At 37.1% G+C, this 25,991-nt stretch overlaps 1 protein-coding gene and 1 non-coding gene across 3 annotated transcripts in view; both read left to right on the top strand.

The window, feature by feature from the left end:
* VAMP7 (vesicle associated membrane protein 7) overlaps positions 1-25,991 on the top strand; it is a 64,813-nt gene that overhangs the window by 1,888 nt on the left and 36,934 nt on the right. The window contains exons 2-5 of one of the 2 annotated variants that reach the window (XM_069463359.1): positions 5,133-5,287; positions 11,223-11,280; positions 13,703-13,840; positions 16,414-16,504. In XM_069463359.1, the coding sequence (XP_069319460.1) occupies positions 5,142-5,287; positions 11,223-11,280; positions 13,703-13,840; positions 16,414-16,504 (433 nt within the window). In that variant the 5' untranslated portion in view covers positions 5,133-5,141. The remainder of the gene's footprint in view (positions 1-5,132; positions 5,288-11,222; positions 11,281-13,702; positions 13,841-16,413; positions 16,505-25,991) is intronic. The other variant, XM_069463360.1, reaches the window with a different exon arrangement.
* On the top strand, positions 1,372-1,557 carry LOC138379191 (U2 spliceosomal RNA). The gene has a single exon (XR_011231987.1). It is a non-coding gene; the product is annotated as a U2 spliceosomal RNA (small nuclear RNA).

Below are 25,991 nucleotides of genomic sequence, written 5' to 3'. Positions count from 1 at the left end.
TTTAATTTAGTGGACCAATTAATTTAATAGTATGCTTATGATGGAAAAAATTTAATTTCCATTGTGTATTTTCTATGAAACATTCTGCTAATGAACTCTTACTAGAATTAACATAATACATCCCCTTGCAATAGTATAAATAATGATATAGAATGCTTTCTTTTGAGTTTGCATTAATTGTTACCATGTGCTATGTGATGAATTAATTCTTCCACTTCTTTATTTGAACATTTGTATAACCTTTGTTCATACAGCATGTTATGGTATCATTTGGTTTCCACTTGGTACAAACATCTTTGAATATTATTTTCTCCTTAGCCTGAGATAATGTATGCATTAATGTCATTTTGCCACATTGTCATTTTTTAGAATGTGAGATAAAAGTCTCAATTCTTAAAGTTTTATTCCATCCACATATCTTTCAATTGTAAAGCATTACTGCAAAAGACAAATTTTTGTCTTTCTAACTCATTAAAAACACAATAGGAGTACAAGAGTGCTTGAGTCATGTCTGTCATTATGTTTTTAGGATGTGCCATCATAATATCAGCCAGATATGCTGCTAAGATATTAAAAAATAAGCACAGTCATTTTAGGGGATTTCTTGACACCTGTGCCTTCATAGACATGAATGCAAGTGCAACACTGGATTGTGTGCCATTGCCCATTTATAAGATGTACATGCAGATGATCCAGAATATTGTTATTCATTTGTTATCGAAGTAAAAATACAGAATTAAAAAATTCTCAGAACACTTGGATTTGAATGTGAGAAACTGACTTGGCCTTTCCCCCTATTCAGTTTCCTGAAACTGTCTTCAACCTCTACTTGAAGATGCTTCCACTGAGGAAGAGCATTTTCATCGTTGCTGTTCTAGTTTATTACCAAGTTTTTTTACACAGGCACTCCCTTAGGCACAAATGGACATGTTCCAAAAGTTCCTTTGTAACCTTATTGTTTGAAACTCTGGGTGCATTTTTCTCTATAAATAATGCTATGCATGACAATTTAGGTTTTTATGCAAACCAGTAACATCTTTATAATAATTCATCTATTAAAAATGCATCTAGAATTCTCATTTGGATTGCTCCATAGCATATCTTTTTTTTGAATCTCAGCAACTGGAATAAAAATATCCTTTCCTTAGAACGTTAACACAGTTAGAAACAGGCTTTCCTAAGGCCAGGCTGTTGTAAGTTACTCTTCTGGCCCATAGCTCTAATGTCAGGCCTCTAATATGAGTGAGGAAAAAAGATGGGATAGAGGTTTTGGAGAGGAGAGGGAGGCAAATTGGGGCGATGTGAGTATATAGAAAGGGAAGAGTAGGATTGATTTGGAAAGAACAGTGAGTTTCTAAAATGGAAGTCTGCATCACTTCCCAGCCTTTTGGCAAAGGTCAAGTGTAGTATCTCTTCTTGCCAGTTTAAAATGGGGAGAGGGTGTGAGTTGAATTGTTCCCTCCAAAAAGTTGTGTTGAACACCTAATCCCTGGCACCCGTGAATGGGACCTTATTTAGAAATAGGGTCTTTGCAAATGTCATTGAGGTATAATTTAAAATGAGGTCATATTGAAGTAGAGTGGACACTTGACCCAATGTGACTTAGTGTCCTTATAAGAAGAAAAGAGACACAGAGCGAATGTTATGTAAAGGCACAGATATAGAGAATGCCGTGTGACTTCAAAGACAAAGATTAAAGTGCTGCAGCTCCAAGCCAAAGAATACTATGGATTGTCAGCAAACTACCAGAATCTAGAAAGTGACAAGGAAGAATTCTGTCTACGGGTTTCAGGGGGAGCAGGGCTCTGCCCACACCTTGGACTTCTGGTCTTCAGAACTGTCAGACAGTAAAGTTCAGTTGTTTTAAACCACCCAGTTTTGGGTACTTTACTATGGCAGCCACAGAAAACTAATGCAGGATTCTTAGTAGGAATGAAGTAGAATTGGGATGATGGCTCTGGGACCAATTGATGAGTGAATGGGAGAACAGGGAGGAACAGTGTTGAAACAGGGCTTTCTTTTATATTGCATTATCTTTTTTTCTCTCTCTCTCTGGCTTATCTTTTCATTTTTTTTTCTTCTTGAATATTTACATAGCACTTTATGGCTTATAAACTGGCATTCACTTACTGCTAATTAGCAGAGCCTGGTTTTCTGACTTCAGATGCAGTGTTCTCTGTGCCACAGTTGTTTCTGTTATCTCACTGTTATCTCAATATTCACCAAGACGTTACAGAGTCTATTGCAAGAGAGTTACAATGGGGTCAGGTGAGACTTGATTATAGGTGGGATTTTTAGCAGTATAGGAGAGAGGAAGGAATTCCTATTAGTGACATCTGGGAGGAGAGTAAAGTTTCTGTTACCATGTACCCAGTGTTTAACAGCCATTTTTTACTCGGAGACTGCTTTTGTTGAATAAAACACTGCTTCCCTATAACTTACAGCCAGTGTTCCTAGTTATAGTCTGAATAATGTGCTTCCTGTTCCAGGAGATCGTACTTCATATAAGTTTGAAAACTACTATCATGTACCTTCTAAGTCTTCTCTTTCACATTAAATATCTCTAGTTCCTCCAGCCATTCTTTGGGTGACACAGTCTCCATGTCTCTCACTCATACTGTCTGCCTTCTGTCCAATCTTAAAATACATATTATACCCAGAACTGAATTCATTATTCCACATGTGTTCTAATAAGCACAAGAGAGTAATGGCAATGGTAGTTAAAGAGATCAAGATACCCTGTTAATATAATTTAAGATTATGTAAGCATTTTAAGCAGTATCTCTTGTTGGTTCATAAAGAACTTATGGTCCACTAAAACACTTGATCTTTTTGTATTAATTGTTGCCGAGCTCAGTTTTCTTAAAGCTGCTCAGGGACTTAGGCTGCTATTTTTTAATCTGTCTATCTCAGGGATCATATGATTTCTCATCTCTGTTTCTCTTTGTGTTTTTGTTCCTCTCCACTATATCTTTTTCACCCTAAGCAATGACTTTTTTTCTTATTATAAAACTTCATTGACTGTTTTACAATCTTCATTCTCTGCATGAGTAAATGCAGCTAGTAGCTGACACTTGTCCTTCATACAGCTTTCTTTCTCTTTGGCTTCTCTGGCTTTCCTCACTTTCCTAGTTGGTCCTCCTCAGTCTTCTTTGTGGGTCTTTTTTTATCTACCTTTCCTCAACCGTTGGTTGTGCTTTGGGTTTACCTTTGGCACTATTCTGTTTTTCTGTATGCAATATATCTTCAGCAAATAATCGTGTTTATAATGGCAGGTCTAGATGAGCTCATCTGGTAATAAAAGGGCACAGAATCAATCCCTAAGAAAAATTAGCAGTTAGAGGTCAGGTAGAAGAGGAATCAAGTCAGCAACAGGACAGAAAGAGCAGCTAGAGACATAGGAGTGTTTCAAGAAGGAGGGTTGGTCAGTGGTGTTCACTATTCCTGAGAGGTCGAGTAAGGTAAGAATAGAGAAGTGACCACTGTATTTTTCAATGTAGATGCTGTTGGTGATCTTAGGAATCCTGGTTTTGTGGAGTGTTAAGGGCGAAAACCAGATTGTAGTAAGCTGAAGAGTTAAAAGAAGGTAGAGAAGCAGAGCTAGTGTATAGGCAATGATTTTAAGAAATAGAACAGTATGATATGGCAAGGGAGGCTTTTAGGATCAAAGGAGTTAAAGTATGAGACAGTGATTTGGAAACCATAACTTCTTACATATGTGTAAGAATTCTGGAAAGAAGATGGCTGAGCACATGACTCGGGGAACAACTTCATTTGGAGAGAATGAAGAAGAGATTCTGGGAGGCATTCAGCTCACGAGATAGATGAGCGCCTTCTGTTCTCTGTGCTGTCCTTCAGTTCTGGGATTCCAATAAAGGATCAGCAAATTTCCTGACCTCAGGCACTTTATAGTCTGGTACCATGTTTCACAAAGTATGACTATGTGAATCACTTGCACCCAGACAGGCTTATTTTAAATACAGATTCCAGGACCCCACCTCAGGCCTCCGGAATCAGAATTTTCAGGAAATGATGCCAAGAATTAGCATTTTTAGCAAATCACTCTTACTCTGCCACGTAAGATGATTCATATTCTCACTACAGTTTGAGAACCACTGGTCTGTTGAGTGAAACTGAACATGTTAACAAATAACATTAGGTTAAACAGTTAATTGAATACTAGTAAGGCATTTGTTCATCTCTTTTTATAAGTTTATGCCATGAAATCAGAGAAACTGGGCTGCTGTGTGGGGGAAAAAAAGCACATATTCATAACCAAACATAAGGAAAGTAATCTTAAACTCAAATTGTTTTAGTAATGTTTTATTTATGAAGGATCTTACCATAATTTTTAAAACCATTCCTCTCTTGTGGAAGGTTTTGGTTATTTTCACTTTGTTCCTGTTATGGATAATGCCTCAATACTAGAGGCAGTATACAGTAAAGGGATAAGATTGTGGGTTCTAGAACCGTACTGCCCGGATTTAAATAGCAGGTCTGTCACTTACTAGCTCTGTAATTTTGGGCAAATTAAATTCATCTGTGCTTCAGTTTCCTCATCTGTAATAGAAGTATCATAATAGTGTATAATCTCATTGAGTTGTGAGGATTAAATGAATTAATAATTATAAAGTACTTAAAGTGGTACCTGACATGTAGTAAACACTTAATAAGTATGGGCTATTATTATTGTTAATAATAGTCTTTGTGAATCCAGAATCTTAACTTCTGTTGAACTATTTCCGTAGGATAAATTTTCAGGATGGAATTACATCATTAAAGGATGAAGACATCTTTATGTCCCTTTGCTATTTATGGTCATTGCTTTTCAAAAGGGTGATATCAGTTTGTGTTGTGTAATTTGTAAATGCAACATATTTATCAATGGGTGTGTGTATGTGTCTGTGTATGTATCTTGTGTGTCTCTTTATATGTATGCATATCAGCATGGCTTAGGTTGTAAGCTTGTAGAAGATTGTGACCTTCTTGTTAAGTCTGTTAAGTGTGTTAAGTTCCATGTTATAGTACCTTGTTTGATACTACAGGTAGATGTTGATAAATAATAGTAAGTGACTTTTGGAAGATCGTGTCAAAGGAATATTCTAAATTTGTGTCTTTTTTCCTTTTGTTAGATTGAAGCCATGGCCATTCTTTTTGCTGTTGTTGCCCGGGGGACCACTATCCTTGCCAAACATGCTTGGTGTGGAGGAAACTTCCTGGAGGTGACAGAGCAGATTCTGGCTAAGATACCTTCTGAAAATAACAAACTAACGTACTCACATGGCAAGTGAGTTCTGCTTTGCATGGGGTAGGGGTTGAAAGAAGGGAATTCTATTATTATAGTTAGAACAGTAGAAAACTAGAAAACAAGCTTATAGATAGATAATTTGAATAGGCTGACAAAACAGTAACCTTCACCACCTTTGAAAATGTCTAGTTTTATTACTTATACATTTAACTTGCTATTATTGTATTCTATCATTGAAGTGATACTACTTTAAGAAAGATATGGAAATGTTAAATGTAAAAATGACTTAGCTCTGGAGCTCAAGGATATGTAAAATGATACAGATAACATAAATAATATTCCTTTGTTCATTCTTTCAGTAAATATTTACTGAGCATTTAACTATTGCCAGGCACTTTGGTAAGTGCTGAGGATATAACAAGAAATGCAGTATTTGCCCTCATAGAGGTTATAGTTTAATGAGGGAAACAGTCAAATCCATAGATAATTATAGTAGAGGGTGGGAGGTAGTGGGTAGGGGGATGACATTCCAGGTAGAAGGAATAGCAGTTAGAGAAGTATGGTGGCATGAGATCATAGCGTATATTTGGGGAACTGCAGGTTGTTCTCTGTGACTGGTGCCCAGGGTGGTGATGATAAAGCGAGAGAGATGGGTAGAGAAAAAGTCATATAGGGCCTCATAGGCCATGTTAAGAGATTGAACTTTACCCTGTGGGCGTGGGAAGGCATTTAGGATTTTCAGCCAGGGTATGATATGGTCAGGTTTTGCTTTAGAAAGATTACTCTGGTGGCTGATTAGAGAGTGTATAGGTGGGAAATCTTAGTAATCAGATAAAAAGTGCCTCAACCTTCCTCATCAATACATAAAAATCTTTTGTTACATAAGCTATCCTTATTTCCTTAGTTCTTATCTCAGAAGAAAGTCCTTATTTCTTTCTAGGGCTAATGCCTTGCACAATTTAGGGTCTAGTCTAAGCTACTGTGAGAGAGACTCTGATATATAGTGTTGACTTAAATGTGATAGTCCAGAGATGATGGTTTGGGGATTTTTTTTTTGGGGGGGGAGGGCTCTGCCATTCTCAATTAGTGCCTTCCAACTCTGTCTAAGGCAGCTCCTTCAGTTCTTGTTAAATCCCAATGCTTGCCCAGTAATTTTAAAGGCAAGGCCCAGAAGTGGCCTGACATTTTATTGTTCAGAACTTTCTGCTCACATTTTATTGTTCACTACGTAGTCATGTAGCTAACCTAGCTAGAAGGAAGGCCAGAAAATGTCATCTCTGGCCATGTAGTCATATAGCTAAATGTATGTTACTGTGGAGGAAGTTATAGGATATCAGGGGATCACTTGCAGCCTTTCATTCTACTCTTCTGACTATCCAAATATCTGGGTAAACTCTTCTTCCCAACCATAGAATACACTTCTTCTCTGAGGAAGGTAGCTCCAAAGACCTATCTAGGTGCTGTGTTTAGCTCCAAGTCCAGAACTGGGTGAAACACGGTCCTTTCTATCAGACCCAGGGATGTGTCCTGTGACCCGCTAAAAGACAGGTCATATTTTTTTTTCCTGTTCTTCCAGCCTAACCCGATAGACAATGGTGAAATAAAAGCAGGATCAGAGTGATCCCGTTTTTCAAACTCCCATTTGAAAAAGGGAAGAATGAGAAACACATAGAAGTCACCACTTTCTAGCAATGATAAAACAACTGCCTCACAGCAATTTCAAAGACTCCCTGTTCTGACTGGGGAATGGTTAGTGGTTCTGCCTTCTTGGAGGAACTCTCTCATCTTTTTTCCCTGACTCCTGGCTTTGTTCTCCAGGAGATTCTTCCTGGTCCATTATCCTTTCTGGCCACATCCAAAATGGGTGTTAGAGAGTATGTCATATTTGGGAACTATATAAGTTTTGTAGTCTACTTCCTGCTGGTGTGCATTTGGGGGCCCAGAGGTTGCTTTAGGGGTTAAATAATCCCAGCCTCTTGTGATTCTGGCTTTATAGTTTCTTCAAAAATGTTTTAGGCTTATAATCTGTGTGTTTCTAGTCAGTTCCCTGGAAAATGTCCAAGGAAAGCACTTACAGTCCTTTTAGAGGCAAGACTAGGAAATGGGGCATGTATCTTCTGCTCACATATTGTCAACCAGAACTAAGTCATATCACAATATCTAGCTACAAGAGAAGCTAGAATATGTAATCCAATTAAAATGTTGTTACAGTAGAAGGAGGTATTATCTGTCTGCCATGCCTCTCTAGCTGTGTCCGGATATAGTCCTCCTGTCTATCCTCTGTGGTGAGATTCCATCATTGAGATTTTTTTTATTTTTAACTGTCTGCATTGAGTTTTCTTTTCCCCTTATAATCATTTTCCATCATTCCAAAAAAAAAATCTTATTACTGTATACCAAAAGAAAAATTCCATTTTACTGCATATTAAACACTTTTCCCCTGAAATCTGTTCTTTCTCTTGCTATTCCATTTTTCTTTAATAGCATTACTGGCCACTTAGATCGGCTAAGCCTAAAACTTCAGAATCATATTAGACTTCTTCACCAAATCCTTGCTATTCTCCTACAAGAAGTATTTCAATCTATTCCCTCTTCTCTATCCCACTGTCACAGTGTTAGTTTAGGCCTTCATTGTTTCTCATTGATCATCTTCCTCCTAACTGGTCTTCCTGCTTCTAGTTGCTTCCATCTTAAATATGTATTTCACATTCCTATGATGATACTTTATTGTTCCAAACCCACTGCTTTTAGAATAAAACCCCAAACTCACCCTTCACAATTTTGTACATTCCTCACCTTTTTCTATCCTTATCTCCATAAGACCCTTTGCCATTCCTTCACCTAGCTGTGTTATTTTGAGCTTTGGTAAATTTTTTTTCTGTGCTTTTGTATCTTCTGGGAATATCATTCCCCTCATAGACCACCTTGTAAACGTTTGCTCACTTTATTGGTTCCAAATGAAATACTTTCTTAATTTTTACTTTATCCTTCTGAAAGGGCCGTTCTGTTCATGTCTCTTCCTTCAGTATGTACTCCCTGCCCTCAGCGTAAATTTCCTTAACATGACTTGGAAGATTCTTCAAGATCTGGCCCTTTTTACTTCTCTGGCCTCATCTCTTATTACTTTAGTCCTCAGTTTTGTTTTCCAACCATACTTAGCTGTTTGCAGTTCAATGTTAGGTTCTTTCTCTCTTCTTAGCCTTTGCAATAACTGTTATCTTTTATTGGAAAATATGTATATATACTTGTTTTTTTTTTAAATCTGGCTTAATGTTCCTGAGCTTAGATGTTTCCTCTTCTAGAAACTCCTGAACTCCAAGACTTGGCCAGGTTCCTCAGTCAGAGGCACCTGTGTCTACATGGCATCTAGTGTTGATTCGTATTGTAACACCTATCATACTGGATTATAATTGTAGTTTTGATTGTTTGTCTCTGTCCCCTGACTGTAGGCTCCTTGATAGCAGGCATCATACCTTGTTACCTTTTGTGACCTGTGTACCAAGTGACTCCCCAGTCTGGTTTAGGAGAAACAAATTTTATGGGGAAAATGATAACTTCCATTTTGAACATGTCATGTTTAAGTTGTCTATGGTATGTCCAGTTGGATATGTCTAGTAGGCAGTAGTGTGTAGGCCTGGAACTCAGAAGATAAGTCAGGTCTAGATTTGGGAATCGTCAGTGTAATTGTGGTAGCTGAAAACAAACATCAACAACAAAACATGAGAGTGGATGCTGCCCTCTGGGGAGTGAGTGTGAGAAAAGCAGGGAGCTAAGGATGCTAGAAAACATCAGCATAGAGGGAAAGAGATTATGATATAAGTCAGGTATATTAGTCTGCTCAGGCTGCTGTAACAAAATATCATAGACTGGGTGGCTTAAACAACAGACATTTATTTCTCACAGTTCTGGAGGCTGGACAAGGTGCCAGCCAATTCAGTTCCTGGTGAGGGCCCTCTTCCTGGTTGGCAGATGGCTACCTTCTACCTGTTTCCTCATGTGGAGAGAGAGTGCTCTCTCTCTCTTCCTCTTCTTTAAAGACACTAATCCTATCATAAGGGCCACACTTAGGATCTCATCTAACTTCGATTACCTCCCAAGGCTTCATCTCCAAATATAGTCACACTGAGGGTAAGGGGTTTAACATATGAATTTTGAAAGGACTACAATTCACTCCATACCAACAGGCAAGCCTGGTGTCAAGAAGTCTAGTGAAGAGAAAAAACTTTACAGAAGAATTTAAAGAAGAAGGAAGTGGTCAACACTATCAAATATTTCAGAGAGAGCCACTGGATATGGCAACATGGAATTCAATGGTGGAATTGGTGTGAACAGTATCAGAGCAGTAGAGGAAGACATTTCTCCTGAGTTTCCATACTTGTAATTCATATCAGGCCTCTATGTGGACATTAATATAATTCAACAGGTACCGCTGTCTACCCATTTGTCCAAGGTAGAAATCTGGAAGGCAAGATTTAGTTATTCTTCTGTCTCTTCTGCAGTAGTCAGTCACCAAGTTCTGTAAATGGTATCTCCTATCTCTCTTCTCTGTCTCTTCTTCATTGCCCATATTGCTTTAGTGTATTTCCCTCATTCTTTCTTTCTTTTTCTGAGACAGAGTCTCACTCTGTTGCCCTGGCTAGAGTTCTGTGGCATCAGCCTAGCTCACAGCAACCTCTAATTACTGGGCTCAAGCAATCCTATGGCCTCAGCCTCCCGAGTAGCTGCTGGTACTACAGGCATGCACCACCATGCCCGGCTAATTTTTTTTCTATACATTTTTAGTTGTCCAGCTTATTTATTTATTTATTTATTTTAGTAGAGACAGGGTCTCACTCTTGCTCAGGCTGGTCTCGAACTCCTGAGTTCAAATGATCTACCCGTCTCGGCCTTCCAGAGTGCTAGGATTACAGGCGTGAGCCACCGCACCCAGCCCCTCATTATTTCTTAACTGATGCATTGTAGTAGTTTCCCGTCTGGACTTCCTTTCAGTCAGTTCTGTACACTGTAGCCAAAGCATCGTTTTCAAAGTGCAAATCTGATCACAGTCTCCCAGGCTAAAACCTTTTGATGCTTATCCATTATTCTTAGGATAATGCACAGTGTAGTTTATAAAGTCTTATGTAATCTGGTATTTGCTTACTTCTCCAGCCTCATCTGTCCAGGCAATTCATTTTTTCCTCACATTCAACTCTAGTCATGTGAGTCAATTTTACTTTCCTGTGTGCTCTTTTATCTCCAGGCCATTATGCTTGCTGGTTCCTCTCTGGAAAACTCTTTGCCCACTCTTCACTTTGCTATCTCTTAGTTATTCTTCAGATCTCAGATCAGACATCGCTTATTCCAGAAAGTCTTTCCTGTTATCCTTTGGCAAATCTCCATTATGTGCTCTTCTGTGGCCCCAGAGCACCATGCACCGCCTTTAGCTTTCTTGTCATCCTGTTTGCCATGCTACATTGTAATTCCTTGCGCTGTGATCCTTGTGAAGACAAGGACTGATAGTTTTTCTTTTTTGTATCCTTGGCATCCAGCACAGTAACTAGCTCAAAGTAGATACTCAAACAAATGTTGTTGAGAATTTGGTAGAAAAGGTGTTTGCTTTGAGATCTTAGGTAAAAGCAAGGAAGACTCTATGGCCCATTGGGGTTAATCTTAATTACATGCCCCTCCTAAGATGTCATCTCTTATTCAGGACTTAAGAGTCCAATTATACTTTTGGAGCTGTCATTTTAATGGTTGGTACACATGCTGTTATGCTGTGTAGCTAGGGTAGAGACATTCTTTTAATTTCTTATTTATTCCTATCAGTTTGACTTGAAAGAAACAGGTATGGGGGAGGGGAGAGAGAAAATAGACTATATCTGTAAATAATATGGTGATGTTGGCAGTACTGAACTTGCTTATACATAGATAGAAGATAGAAGTAAAAGAGATGTTGCTTATAACCACAGTAAGTTTTATATCTTTTATTCTACAGTTATTTGTTTCATTACATCTGCCAAGACAGGATTGTATATCTTTGTATCACTGATGATGTAAGTAACTTGAAGACATATTGCTGTTTAACTATGTGTATTGTTAATATAGTCAGTTCCTAATTATCTATACCTATGATGGATAAAGGTAATACAAACTTTTTACAGCTGGAAATTTTTTTTTATATTTTGCATTTGCCCTATAGAGCAGCACATGACAAGAAAACTTGATACGTGGGTATGTGAAAATTAGCTTTGTTTTGGTAAAGTTTTAGCTTAACCTCTAGCAACTCTACATTTATCCTATTGTAGTGAGAATTGGTGTTCATAAGTATGATTCTTTGGTATTAAAGCTTCTCAAAAATTGTTTAACTGAGATGTCAAATTAGTCTACGGCCATACCACCCTGAACGCGCCCCATCTCGTCTGATCTCGGAGCTAAGCAGGGTCGGGCCTTGTTAGTACTTGGATGGGAGATGTCAAATTAGATAACTTCATTCTTCCAATCAATAGTTAATGAAATTTTTAATGTGCAAGGACTTTGGAAAAACAAAATCACAATACATTACAATCAGCTATGTAAAACTGTAGTTTACATTGGTTGGATTGGTTTTTGAGTATTTGTAGGCTCTAGACCCAAAATGCTCAATAACTTAATGATGTCATCAAGATCCTTTCTCTCTTCTGCTTTCCTCAGTGTTGACTTTTTCCCAGACAGGTTACCCTTATGACTGCATGGAGCTACATGTTTGTTTATTCCTGTCCACAGAAAAGGGACTGTGGCTTCTTTTTTTTAATTTATTTTTTATTTTTATTTATTTATTTTTTTTGAGACAGAGTCTCACTCTGTTGCCCAGGCTAGAGTGTAGTGGTATCAGCCTAGCTCACAGCAACCTCAAACTCCTGGGCTCAAGTGATCCTCCTGCCTCAGCCTCCCGAGTAGCTGGGACTACAGGCATGCGCCACCATGCCCAGCTAATTTTTTCTATATATATTTTTTAGCTGTCCAAATCATTTCTTTCTATTTTTAGTAGAGACGGGGTCTCGCTCTTGCTCAGGCTGGTCTTGAACTCCTGACCTTGAGTGATCCTCCTGCCTCAGCCTCTCAGAGTGCTAGGATTCCAGGCGTCAGCCACCACGCCCGGTCGGGACCGTGGCTTCTTGATTCTCTTATTGTGGGAATGAGGAAACTTCCCAGACGCATGCCCTCTCCTCTGCCTGCTTTCAGAGTGGTCTTCCTTTCATGTCTTATTGGTGACATGCTTATTTCTAAACTGATCACTGACAAGAAGCAGGAATTGGTATGATTTCCATAGATTGGGGTGCCTAATCTTTATTGTGTCGCAGACCCCTTTGTCACTCATGGGCCCCTCCCAGAATGTTTTTAGCTATATAGAATAAAACATATATGATTCTAACAAAACCAATTATATTGAAAAAATATAGTATTCAAAATATTTTCTAAGTTGATATAATAATGTATATGCTTCTTTATGAACTCATTAATAAGATCTAGTCATGGTCCAATAACTAATAATAATTTTGAAATGGTGATGAGTGTAAATGATATTTTAAGATATCTATTACTGTGATGGTATATGAAAAAAGACTTCTTTTGGTGACAGAGTTACAGTACTGTTTAATACTTAGGTTGTGAATGTGCTACCTCTGTTCACAATTGAAATTTAAGTAAAAGTTTGGTACAAATAATGATGTGATTTATTTTTCTATCCAAGTACAAGAGTCATTTGAATTTGGATCATTGACCAAAAGTTAAGAACCCTTGACCTAGACTAAACATTTTGGGTAAAATCGAAATGACTATCAACCATAGTGATCATCACAATGATTTTTATTCCTAGCTTCACAGTATTTTCTAAAATCAGAAAAAAAATCCAGCTATATCTGAAATGACTGATGTGAAAGAGCTCAGAATAGATGAAAAATATCGTGAAGTCTAGGGTATAGTTGAGCCTCATATTTCTAATTTGATACACACACACATACATAAACACACATACACACCTACTTTTTGACTGGCTGGGACTAGACAAGGGTATATCACTTGATCTTTTCAAATGCACCACCACTTTTGAAAAATATCAATTCAAAGTTTATGTCAGTAGCATTATCTTTGTGTGTGAAAGACTGTACTATTATTATGGATTTATTGAACATCTTCTTGTGCTGAGTTTTCTAATAGATCCTATGAAAGATATGCAGGAATAATCTAGGTACCATTATCTAGCATGACATATCTGGATTTGACTTTAAGCTCTTTCATTTATTACTTGTTGGACCTTTGGCAAGTTAGTTACCTTTTCAGAGCCTTTGTTTCCTTATCTTTAAAATGATATCAATGCTGGTTTCTTCTCATAGAGTCATTGCTTAGTAAATATTAGCTGTTTTATTGTTATTATTAATTATCCACATCATCTTTGTTTACTTTCTAAATGTAAACCCTGTTTTGGTCTCTTTCCAGGATTTTGAACGTTCCCGAGCATTTAATTTTCTGAATGAGATAAAGAAGAGGTTCCAGACTACTTATGGTTCAAGAGCACAGACAGCACTTCCATATGCCATGAATAGTGAGTTCTCAAGTGTCTTGGCTGCACAGCTGGTAAGATCTTTCTCAGGATATTTTGATTCGTATTTCTTTTTTATTACCTTAAAACATGATGAATGTATGGGGCCCTAACATGAAATATACTTTTCTGATTGTGTTACTATATGCCAACATAATAAAACTTTCCTGATTAAAATAAAATGTAAAGGGGCCATTTTAGGGTAGAAAACAGTGATATTCTCTATTAATAGTGGTCAGAGTATCTCAGGATTAGGAAGAACATTAAACATCATCTAGTTCAACCACCCATCTAATGGTAAATGCACTCAACATGCCAAATGGCCTTTTAACCTATACATAAACTTTCTACCCTTCCATGAGGCAAATTTAATTTTTGAACAACTCAAATTAATTGTTTGAAAGTCTGTTCAACTCTATGAATCCCTAATTGTCAGCTCAGTGAAGGTGTATATATGTGTATACCTCTGAAATATCACTGTAGTCAAGACAGAAAGCATTTCTGTCACCCTAAAAATTCCCTCATGTCCCTTTCTAGTCAATCCTCTCCCCTATACTCTGCCCCAGGCAACCACTGTTCATTTTCTGTCACCATAAATTAGTTTTGTCTTTTCTAGAGTTTTCTATAAATGGAATCATACATTATGTACTCTTTTTTTTTTTTTTTTTTTTTTTTTTTGAGACAGAGTCTCGCTCTGTTGCCCGGGCTAGAGTGAGTGCCGTGGCGTCAGTCTAGCTCACAGCAACCTCAGACTCCTGGGCTTAAGCGATCCTACTGCCTCAGCCTCCCGAGTAGCTGGGACTACAGGCATGCGCCACCATGCCCGGCTAATTTTTTGTATATATATTTTAGTTGGCCAGATAATTTCTTTCTATTTTTAGTAGAGACAGGGTCTCACTCTTGCTCAGGCTGGTCTCGAACTCCTGACCTCGAGCGATCCACCCGCCTCGGCCTCCCAGAGTGCTAGGATTACAGGCGTGAGCCACCGCGCCCGGCCCATTATGTACTCTTTATGTCTTGCTCATTGTAAGGCTTTTGATATTCATCCATGTTGTATAAATCAGTAGTTTGTTCCCTTTTTTGCTGAGTAGTAGTATATGCATGTACCACAATTTGTTTATCTCTTCACCTGTTGGTGGATATTTGAGTTGCTTCCAGTTTTCAGCTGTCATGAATAGAGCTGCTCTGAAACTCCATGTTCAAGTCTTTGTGTGGACATATGTTTTTATTTCTCTTTGGTAAATACCTAGGAATGGAATTGCTGGGCCATATGGTAAGTGATATGTAATTTTTAAAAAAAATCATCACATTCTTTTCCAAAGTGGTTGTACCATTTTACATTCTCACCGGCAGTTCCAGTATTTCTGCATCCTTGCCAATACCGGTTGTGGTCTGTCTTTTTAATTTTAGCCATTCTAGTGGGTGTGTAGTGGTACTTCATTGTGGTTTTAATCTACATTTTCATGATGACTAATGATGTTGAACACTTTTTAAAATGCTTTTTACCCATGAAACTATTTGAGTACAAAGACATAGGCTCTAGCTGTGATTTTGTTATGAATGAAAATAAAGATGTATTATAATTAAATACTTCTCACTTCTCCTGCATGTTTTAATACTCTTTTTGAGTATTATGCTCATATATGTATACATGTGTATATAGATATATTTTCCTCTGGGAATGAAGTTCCTTTAAATTGGTTATTTTATATACCTTTATTATTCAGGCAATTGATTTGTTTCATACTGCTCACTAGGAAACGTTCATCTGTGTGAAACTGTACACAACACTACCAAGAAAAAAAAAAAAACAATGCACAGTCAACATTAAATGGGGTCAGCTGGCAGCAAAACTTTCAAATTAGCCAGTTTGTCATTAGCTCCAGATCTGTGTATGACCCTCTGAACAGATCTGTGCCAGTTCCCTCTATAAATGTAGATAATTATATCATCTTCATCATATAGTTGGGGGGTGGATTAAACAATATCCCCTGCTTGAAGTACTTAGTACAGTGAAGTGACTGGAACATTGTATATTAAGACCTCCATAATTGTTAGCTACAGATAATAACTTCAAAATATATATTATCAGTATCTTAGATTCTAGATCCTATGAAAAGCCAATGAAAATAGGATGCATGCTGGGATCCCAGCAGATAAAAGAACAGGTGCAAAGAATCTGGGCCAGCCCCTACCTCATCATACTTAAGAAATGTAGAACGATTTTGGAAAACCCTGTCTTCTCCCCCATACCCCAACTGTAGTCTTCTTTTTCCCATTTCTTCTTTGAGCACAGATTATATTTCCTCCAACTTCTGCCCCAAGAACCTCAGCCCTATATTTGATATAATATATTTAGCTTTATTATATTTAAAATAACATGATATTTTTAAACTATAATAATTATAGTTCTTATGGAAGCATTTTTTATGCTGCCCATATTTTTTCCTAAGTCTGGTAACATTTTTCCAGTGAAGTGACATACATCTTTTATATCAATAGAGACATAACTTAGTATTCCTCAGTGTAAATTGTCATTCTTCTTATTTTTGTTTTCCTATTGTAAATAATGTCTGGGTACCATGAGTTAAAACTTGTTTTCTTATAGAAGCATCACTCTGAGAATAAGGGCCTAGACAAAGTGATGGAGACTCAAGCCCAAGTGGATGAACTGAAAGGAATCATGGTGAGAAACATAGGTATGTTCCATGGCATAGTTTCATGCATGTGGGCAAAAATGATAGCAGATACTTGATTGAGGTCAAATTATTCTAGAGAGGCTGAAACAGCACTTCCTTATTCTTACTATTGGAAATTGTCAGCTGAGATATGGAGGTTACTTACCCATGATACTGTCTGCTTGTATGAATGGTTTCTTCTTAGTACTTGTGACTATTCTTTATTCTAAATTTGTTAGTTTGCTTAGCAAGACTAAGTTCCAAAAACCTTGTGATAGTTCAGCAGTGCAGAATAATTTGGTCAGTTTTGGCTGGAGATACTCAGATAACTGATATTATCAGTAGATACAACTATTTGACTTCCTCAAAAAGTTTATGGCTCTTGATTGAAAGAAAGGATTGGGGCCGGGCGTGGTGGCTCACGCCTGTAATCCCAGCACTCTGGGAGGCCGAGGTGGGCGGATCGTTTGAGCTCAGGAGTTCGAGACCAGCCTGAGCAAGAGCGAGACCCCATCTCTACTAAAAATAGGAAGAAATTATATGGACAGCTAAAAATATATATAGAAAAAATTAGCCGGGCATGGTGGTGCATGCCTGTAGTCCCAACTACTCGGGAGGCTGAGGCAGGAGGATCCCTTGAGCTCAGGAGTTTGAGGTTGCTGTGAGCTAGGCTGACGCCACGGAACTCACTCTAGCCTGGGCAACAAAGTGAGACTCCGTCTCAAAAAAAAAAAAAAAAAAGAAAGGATTGGACCAAAAAACTGTATCCAAAGGATTCTTTGTATCCTTCAAAAGAATAAACTATATTATAATTTCCATCTAATGGCCTATGTTTATCTTATCAAAACCATTTAGCACATTACAATAATACAAAAAATTGCATTAAGTTTATTTTTAATTGATTTATGCAGTGATATTTAGATTTATGATGATGCTAGTTTTTTAAAAAGCTCTGGTTCTCATAATGTCCCTGGACTAGCAGCATCAGCTCACCTGGGAACCTGTTGGAAGTACAAGTTTTCTGGCCCCACTGTAGACATACTAAATCAGAAACTCTGGGAGTGGGACCCAACAATCTGTGTTTTCACAAGCCCTCTAGAGGATTCTAATGTATACTCAAGTTTGAGAACCACTCTTTTAAATACATCTTCTGAAGGTAATAACTTTTACAAAATTGAATGAAAATGGCTACATAATTGCTTTATAAGATATTTAATTGAGGCGTTGTTAAATTTCATAAATGTCAATTTATTTATAATCTTAGGTTTACTATTTGAATTATTTTTATATTTATTCTTAGAATAGTTACAAATCATGAGAAGACTTTTTAAAAAATTTAGTCTCACCATCCTAAAGATTCTTTTCCATTTTCTTTCCTTTAAATTTTTATCTATTAATACATCTATACATACATAGTTATAATCATGGTTTATATTCAGTTTTGTAGAGGCAGTGTGATAAAGTGATCAAGATTTGGATTTCTGTGTGTCTGAATGTGAGTCTCGATTTCACTTCCCATCTGCTCTTTAGCCCTTCAGCAATCCTCTAACCTCTCTGAGCTTTATTTTCTAATCTGCAAAAAGGAGATGATAACAGAACGTAAGCTTACCTGTTTAAAAGAAGTAATGTATGTAAAGAACTTTGTACAGTGCCTGGCAAATAGTAAGAGCTGAATAATTGATAGCTATTATTAGTCCTTTTTATGCTCCTATAGTATTTCATTGAGTTAATATATCACAGATTACCTAACCATGTCCTTATTTTGGACACACAGGTTCTTTTTTTTTTTCCTTGAGACAGAGTCTCACTCTGTTGTCTGAGCTAGAGTGCCATGGCATCAGCCTAGCTCACAGCACGGACACATAGGTTCTTTAGACCAATGTTACTCGGAGTCTTGTTTTGCAACCAGATAAGGAGCTTGCTGAGGAATGCAAATCAATGCTATGCTTCCTTCATTGAGAACTTCTTACTATGAAAATATTATTAATTGGACTGAACAGTATGGTTAGAGACTTGGTTGAACCAATTGCAAACACTCTTTAGCACTGATTTAGAGGTTTGTCTTACACTAACAGTACTGTTATGTTTTGGTGCCTATTATGTTTTTCTTATTGAGATTCTCAGGAATGGGATTAATAATCAAAATGCAGAAACATTTTTGCAGTTCTTGATATGTATGTCTCTTGGCTATTTAAAATGATTTCCTTTGATTGATTTTAGTTTTAATTATACATCTAGATAGAAATTAGAGAATCTATTGAGAAAACTGCTAATACTTCTTTTCACTTTTTTTGTTACCAAATGTATTTATTTTGCCTAAAAGTGGAAGCAGCCAACTGCTACAATATTATTTATTGCAGATGCATAAAGTTCCCAGAAAAATCAACGTTTTAATCAACTTTTAAGTGACTTATTTGTTTTTAGAGTTATAGAAACAGCAAAGTTAAAATGTAGCAAAAACATTTCCAACTATTTCCCTTTGATTTTTAACAGCTAATTGAAATATAATTCATACCATACAGTTCACCCATTTAAGTTATATAATCAGTGGTTTTTACTGTACTCCCACAATTGTACAACCACTGCTATAGTCAATTTTAGAATATTTTCATCACCCCTAACAGGAAACCCTATACCCATGTGTAGTCACTCCTCATTTCCCTTCAACCCTGAGACCTAAGCAATGATCAGTCTCCTTTCTGTCTCTCTAAATTTGCCTATTCTGGACATTTTGTGTAAATAGAACCATATAATGCATGGCCTTTTATATAATGTGTGCTGCTTTATATATTCTGTATACTAGACCCTTAACAGATACATGATTTGAAAATATTTTCTTCCATTCTGTGGATTGTCTTTTCACTTTCTTGATGGTATCCTCTGAAACACAAAAATTTTTAATTTTTATGAATGCCAATATGTTTTTCTCTTTAGTTCCTTATGCTTTGGATGTCATTTCTTTTTTTTTTTTTAATTTAAGAATTTTATACAGCTACACACCTTTTGGTTACATAATTTGCTTTTGTACAGTTTGAGTCAAAGGTATAAGTGTGCCCTTTACCCAGTTAAGGTGCATTATACCCATTAAGTGTGAATTTACCCGTACTCTCCACCCCACTGCCCCCTCCTACCTACTTGATTTCCCTTGAGTTTTACTTCCATATGTGCACATAAGTGTTGATTGATTAATTCCAATTTAGTATTGAATACATGTGGTGTTTGTTTTTCCATTCTTGTGATAGTTCACTTTGAAGAATAGCCTCCAGTTCCATCTAGGTTGTTACAAAAGATACTAGATCACCATTTTTTTGTGGCTGAGTAGTTCTCCATGGTATACATATACCACATTTTATTAATCCACTCATGTATTGATGGGCATTTGGGTTGATTCCACATCTTTGTGATTCTAGAATTGTGCTGCTATAAACATTCAAGTGCAAGTGTCTTTTTTATAGAATGTTTTTTTTCCTTTAGGTAAATACCTAGTAGTGGGATTGCTGGATCAAATAATAGTTCTACTTATAGTTCTTTAAGGTATCTCCATACTACTTTTCATAGAGTTTGTACTAGTTTGCAGTCCCACCAACAGTGTGTAAGTGTACCTTTCTCTCTGCATTCTCACCAGCATCTGTTGTTTTGGGACTTCTTGATAAAAGCCATTCTCACTGGAGTTAAGTGATATCTCATTGTGGTTTTGATTTGCATATCCTTGATGACTGGAGACATTGAACATTTTTTCATGTGTTTCTTGGCCATTGGTCTATCTTCTTTTGAAAATTTCTCTTCAAGTTTCTTTTCTCCCTTTTTAATGGGGTTGATTGATATTTTTTCTTGCTGATTTGCTTGAGTTCTTTGTAGATTCTGGTTATCAGACCTTTATTGAGTGTGTAGCATGCAGACATTTTATCCCATTCTGTAGGTTGTCTATTTGCTCTAATCATTGTGTTCTCGGCTATGCAGAAGCTTTTTAATTTGATCAGGTCCCATTTATTTATTTATTTTTGTTATTGCTGTGATTGCTTTTGGGGTCTTCTTCATGAATTCTTTGCCTAGGCCAAAATCTGTAAGAGTTTTTCCAATATTTTCTTCTAGAATTCTTATAGTTCCATGCCTTAGCTTTAAGTCTGTTATCCATCGTGAATTAATTTTTGTGAAAGGTGAGAGGTGTGGATCCTGTTTCAGCCTTTTATGTGTGGCTATCCAATTTTCCCAGCACCCTTTATTTATTTATTTAGTTATTTATTTATTTTATTTAAGCATATTATGGGGGTACAAAAGTTTAGGTTATGTATTTTGCCCATGCCTCCCACCCCCATCAGAGCTTCAAGCATGTCCATTCCCCAGACAGTACGCAATACGCTCATTATGTAGATATACACCCATCCCCTCCCCCCCAACATCTGCCCGACACCCAGTTGGTGTTATTCCCAAATGTGCACTTAGGTGATGATCAGGGAAACCAGTGTGCTGGTGAGTACATGTGGTGCTCATTTTTCCATTCTTGGGATACTTCACTTAGTAGAATGGGTTCCAACTCTTTCCAGGAGAACAAAAGAGATTCTATATCACCATTATTTCTTATAGCTGAGTAATACTCCATGGTATACATATACCACATTTTACTAATCCACTCATGTATTGATGGACATTTGGGTTGTTTCCACATCTTTGCAATTGTGAATTGTGCTGCTATAAATATTCTGGTGCAGATGTCTTTTTTATAGAATGTCTTTTGTTCTTTTGGGTAGATGCCCAATAATGGGATTGCTGGATCAAATGGTAGATCTACTTGAATCTGTTTAAGGTATCTCCATATTGCTTTCCACAGGGGTTGCACTAGTTTGCAGTCCCACCAGCAATGTATGAATATTCCTGTCTCTCTGCATCCACGCCAACATGTATTGTTTTGGGACTTTTTGATAAAGGCCATTCTCACTGGAGTTAAGTGATATCTCATTATGGTTTTGATTTGCATTTCCCTGATGATTAGAGATGTTGAGTATTTTTTCATATGTTTATTGGCCATTCTTCTATCTTCTTTTGAAAAATTTATATTCATGTCATTTGCCCACTTTTTGATAGGGTTGTTTGATATTTTCTTGCTGATCTTCCTGAGTTCTAAATAGAATCTAGTTATCAGCCCTTTATTGGATGTGTAGCATGCGAAAATTTTTTTCCCATTCTGTAGGTTGTCTGCTCTCATGACTGTTTCTTTGGCTGTGCAGAATCTTTTTAATTTACTCAGGTCCCATTTATTTATTTTTGTTGTTGCTGTGATTGCCTTTGGGGTCTTCTTCATAAATTCTTTGCCTAGGCCAATGTCTATAAGCATCTTTCCCACATTTTCTTCTAGAATTCTAAGTTTCACACCTAAGGTTTAAGTCTGTTATCCATCATGATATGATTTTTGTGAGAGGTGAAAGGTGTGGGTCTTGTTTCAGTCTTTTACATGTGGCTATCCAGTTTCCCCAGCACCATTTATTGAATAAGGATTCTTTTCCCCAGAGTATGTTGTTGTCTGCTTTGTCAAAGGTTGAATGTCTATATGAGGATGGTTTTATATCTGGATTTTCTGTTCTGTTCCACTGGCCTGCACCAGCACCATTCATTGGATAGGGATTCTTCTACCCAGAGTATGTTTTTGTCTGCTTTGTCAAAGATCAGATGACAATATGAGGATGGACTCATATCTGTGTTCTCTGTTCTGATCCATAGATCTATTAATATGTCTGTGTTTTTGTGCCAGTACCACGCTGTTTTGGTTACTGTAGCCTCATAGTATAGCTTGAAGTCTGGTAAAGTGATGCCTCCCAATTTGTTATTATTACGTAAAATTACTTTAGCTATTTGGAGTCTTTTCTGCTACCATACAAAGTGTAGAACTATCAAGGTCTGCAGAAAATAACAGTGGTATTTTAATCGGGATTACATTGAATCTGTAAATCACTTTGGGTAGTATAGGCATTTTAACAATGTTGATTCTGCCGATCCATGAGCATGGTATGTTTTTCCATCTGTTTACATCCTCTGCAGTTTCTTTCCTCAGTGTTTCATAGTTCTCCCTGTAGAGGCTTTCACCTCCATAGTTAAATATATTCCTAGGTATTTTATTTTCTTTGTTGCTATTGTGAAAGGTATTGAGTCTTTGATTTGATTCTCAGCTTGACTCTTTTTTTTTAAGTACCCCCCCCCAATGTTTTATATCTCATCCCTCTTCCCTGATCTATTTTTTTTTGTCATCAGCACTTGTCACTGTCTAGCATCAATGCATTTTCCTAATTTAGCTTATATGTCATTGAAATATGTTTATTGATGTATTTCTCACGACTGGAATAGTGCTTAAAGTAGGCACTCAATATCTATTTGTTGAATGAGTGAATGAATGAATGGAAAACAGAACTGTGTGGGCTTGTTCAGAGTTAATTTTTTTTTCAGCTCATTAGGGGGTACAAAAGTTCAGGTTATATATATTGCCCATGCCTCCCCATCCCCCTGAGTCTGAGCTTCAAGTGTGTCCATTCCCCAGGCAGTGCGCATCGCACTCATCAAGTAGGTATACACCCATCCCTCCCCCCCAGCCCCCACCTCTGTCCGATACCCAATTGGTGTTATTCCCAAATGTGCACTCAGTTCTGGAGAAAGTTGGAACCCATTCTATTAAGTGAAGTATCCCAAGAATGGAAAAATAGGCATCACATGTGCTCATCAGCTTGACTCTTACTGGCATATATGTAAGCTACAGCTTTGTGTGCATTGATTTTGTAGCTTGAGACTTTGCTGCATTTATCAATTCCAGGTGTCTCTTGGTTGAATTTTTGGGGTTTTCTAGATATAAGATCATATCATCAGCAAAAAGCAATAATAGTTTGACCTCATCTTTCCCCATTTGGATGCCCTGGCTTCATTCTCTTGTCTGATTGCTCTGACTAGGACTTACAGCACTATGTTAAATAGAAGAGGTGATAGAGGGCAGCCTTGTCTGGTTCCAGTTCTAAGTGGGAATGCTTTCAATTTTTCCATGTTCAGTATAATGTTGGCTGTGGGTTTGTCATATATAGCTGTAATAATTTTGAGGTATGTACCATCTATGCCTATTTTGTTAAGAGTTCTTATCATAAAAGAGCCCTGAATTTTTCAAATGCTTTTTCTGCATCTATTGAGAGGGTCATATGGTCTTTGTTTTTGCTTCTATTTATGTGGTCAATTACATTTATAGATTTGCATATGTTGAACCATCCCTGCATCTCTGGGAAGAAGGCTACTTGGTCATATTTTAGTTATTTCCTTTCTTCTGCTAGGTTTAGAATTAATTTGCTTTTCCTTTTCCAGTTCCTTGAGATGGTTTATTAGTTTGTTGATTTGTGAGCTTTCTGTCTTTTGGATGTGAGCATTTAATGCTGTTAGTTTTCCTCTCAGGAATGCTTTTGCTGTATCCCACAGATTTTGATAGCTTGTGTCCCCGTTATCATTTAATTCAAAGAATTTTTTGATCTCCATCGGAATCTCTTCCTTCGCCCAGCAGTCATTCAGCAATAGATTAATTAGTTTCTACGACTTTGTGAAGTGGTGAGCATTTCTGTTGGAATTGATCTCTAGTTTTATACCACTATGGTCTGAGAAGATACATGGCACAATTTCTATTTTTTAAATTTGTTGACATCTGATTTGTGGCCTAGGATGTGGTCAATTTTGGAGAAAGTTCCATGAGCTCACAAGGAGAATGTATATTCAGCTTTATTTGGGTGGAATGTTGTGTAGATGTCTGTTAGACTCATTTGTTCTAGAGCTCTGTTTAAGTCCATTATTTCTTTGCTTATTTTTTGTTTGGAGGATCTGTCCATTTCAGACAGTGGGGTGTTGAAATCCCAAGCTACTATGGGATTACTATTTATCATGCTATTTAGTTCATACAGGGTTTGCTTTATATATCTGGGTGCTCCTGTGTTGGCTGCACAGATATTAAGAATTGTTAAGTCTTCTTGTTGGATTTTTCCTTTCACCATTACATAGTGACCATCTTTGTCTTTCTTTACTTTTGATATTTTAAAATTTATGCTGTCTGAAATCAGAATTGCTACCCCAGCTCTGTTTTGGTTTCCAATTTGCCTGAAAGTTTGTTTTCCAACCCTTGACCTTGAGTCTGAAAGTGTCTTTGTGGGTTAGATGCATTTCCTGGAGACAGCAGATACTTGGCTTATAATTTTTTATCTACTCAGCCAGTCCATGTCTCTTCAAAGGACAATTCAAGCCATTCACATCTATTGAGAGGATTGATATTTGGGGTAGATTTCTGTTCATATTGTTGGGTAAGTTCTTATTGTTTTGTTTTACCTCTTGAGTCATTGTAAAATCTGGGTTCTGGACTTTAACTCTTGAGTGTTTTTAATTTGGTGAGTGTCTATTGTGCTGTTCAGTGTATAATGCAGGTCTGAGTACTTCCTGCAGAGCAGCTCTGGTCTTCACAAATTCCGTCAGTAATTGCTTGTCTGGAACAGTCTTTATTTCTCCCTCGTAGATGAAACTCAGTTTTTCCAGGTAAAGAATTCTAGGTTGGCCATGTTCTGTTTAAGAAGATTGAAGATGGGTCCCCAGTCCCTTCTGGCTTGTAGGGTTTCATTTGAGAAGTCTGCAGTTAGTGTGATAGGTTTTCCTTTGTAGGTTAGCTGTTGTTTTCGTCTTACTGTGAGGATTTCCTCTTTCGTGTTTACTTTGGCAATCTGATAATTATGTGATGTGTTGCCTCTTTTTTTTTTTTTTTTTTACAAGTCGAAGGTTAGGAATTTATTAAGTAAATTGTGCATACCCAACACCATACACATATTTGTATTTTATTCAAATATATTTGAATGATTATTTTTAAGCATCCCAGCTCTCAAAATGTAAATCAGTCTCTAGAGGCATAAATTCCATAATTAAAATATTCCACCTCAGTGATATGCTGGCCAGATGGTATTGCAGTTGCAGCAAAGCATGCTCAGTGGTGCCAAGAGTTCATTACAATCCTTAAGCATCTGTAATTATGAATGCTTACAGGTAAACATAGGCAAAAGAATTTCAAAAGTCAAATAAGCAATACTTTTTCCAGATATATGAATGCATTTTCCCCTTACTCTAGAGAACACCGTCAAAATTTAGCAGGAAGGCATCATTTATTCCCCACAGGAATCTCCTAGCTCGACATGGATTTTTACACATGCATTGTTTTTCGCTCATATTCCTTCTTAATAATGTCCTGTCTTTCTACTGCTCAAAATATAGACTCTCTGCCTTGGACCAGAGTCAATAATCAAAACAGGAAAAGAAAGAATGTCTGAGTATAAATGGCTAAGCACAAGAGGGTAGGCTTTGCATCAATAGTCAATATGTTTTTTTTTTTCCTTTTATCTGGCATTTATTTATTTATTTTTATTTTATCTTGTTATGGGGGATACAGAATTGCAGGATACATACGTTGCTCCTGTACCGCTTTTCCCTCCAAGTCAGAGCTCCAGGCGTGTCTGTTCCCCAG

This window comes from Eulemur rufifrons, chromosome 30 (genome assembly GCF_041146395.1).
Source record: "Eulemur rufifrons isolate Redbay chromosome 30, OSU_ERuf_1, whole genome shotgun sequence".
NCBI lineage: Eukaryota > Metazoa > Chordata > Mammalia > Primates > Lemuridae > Eulemur > Eulemur rufifrons.
The sequence above is the reverse complement of the archived record's forward strand: the minus strand, read 5'-3'. Positions and strand labels throughout refer to the sequence as shown.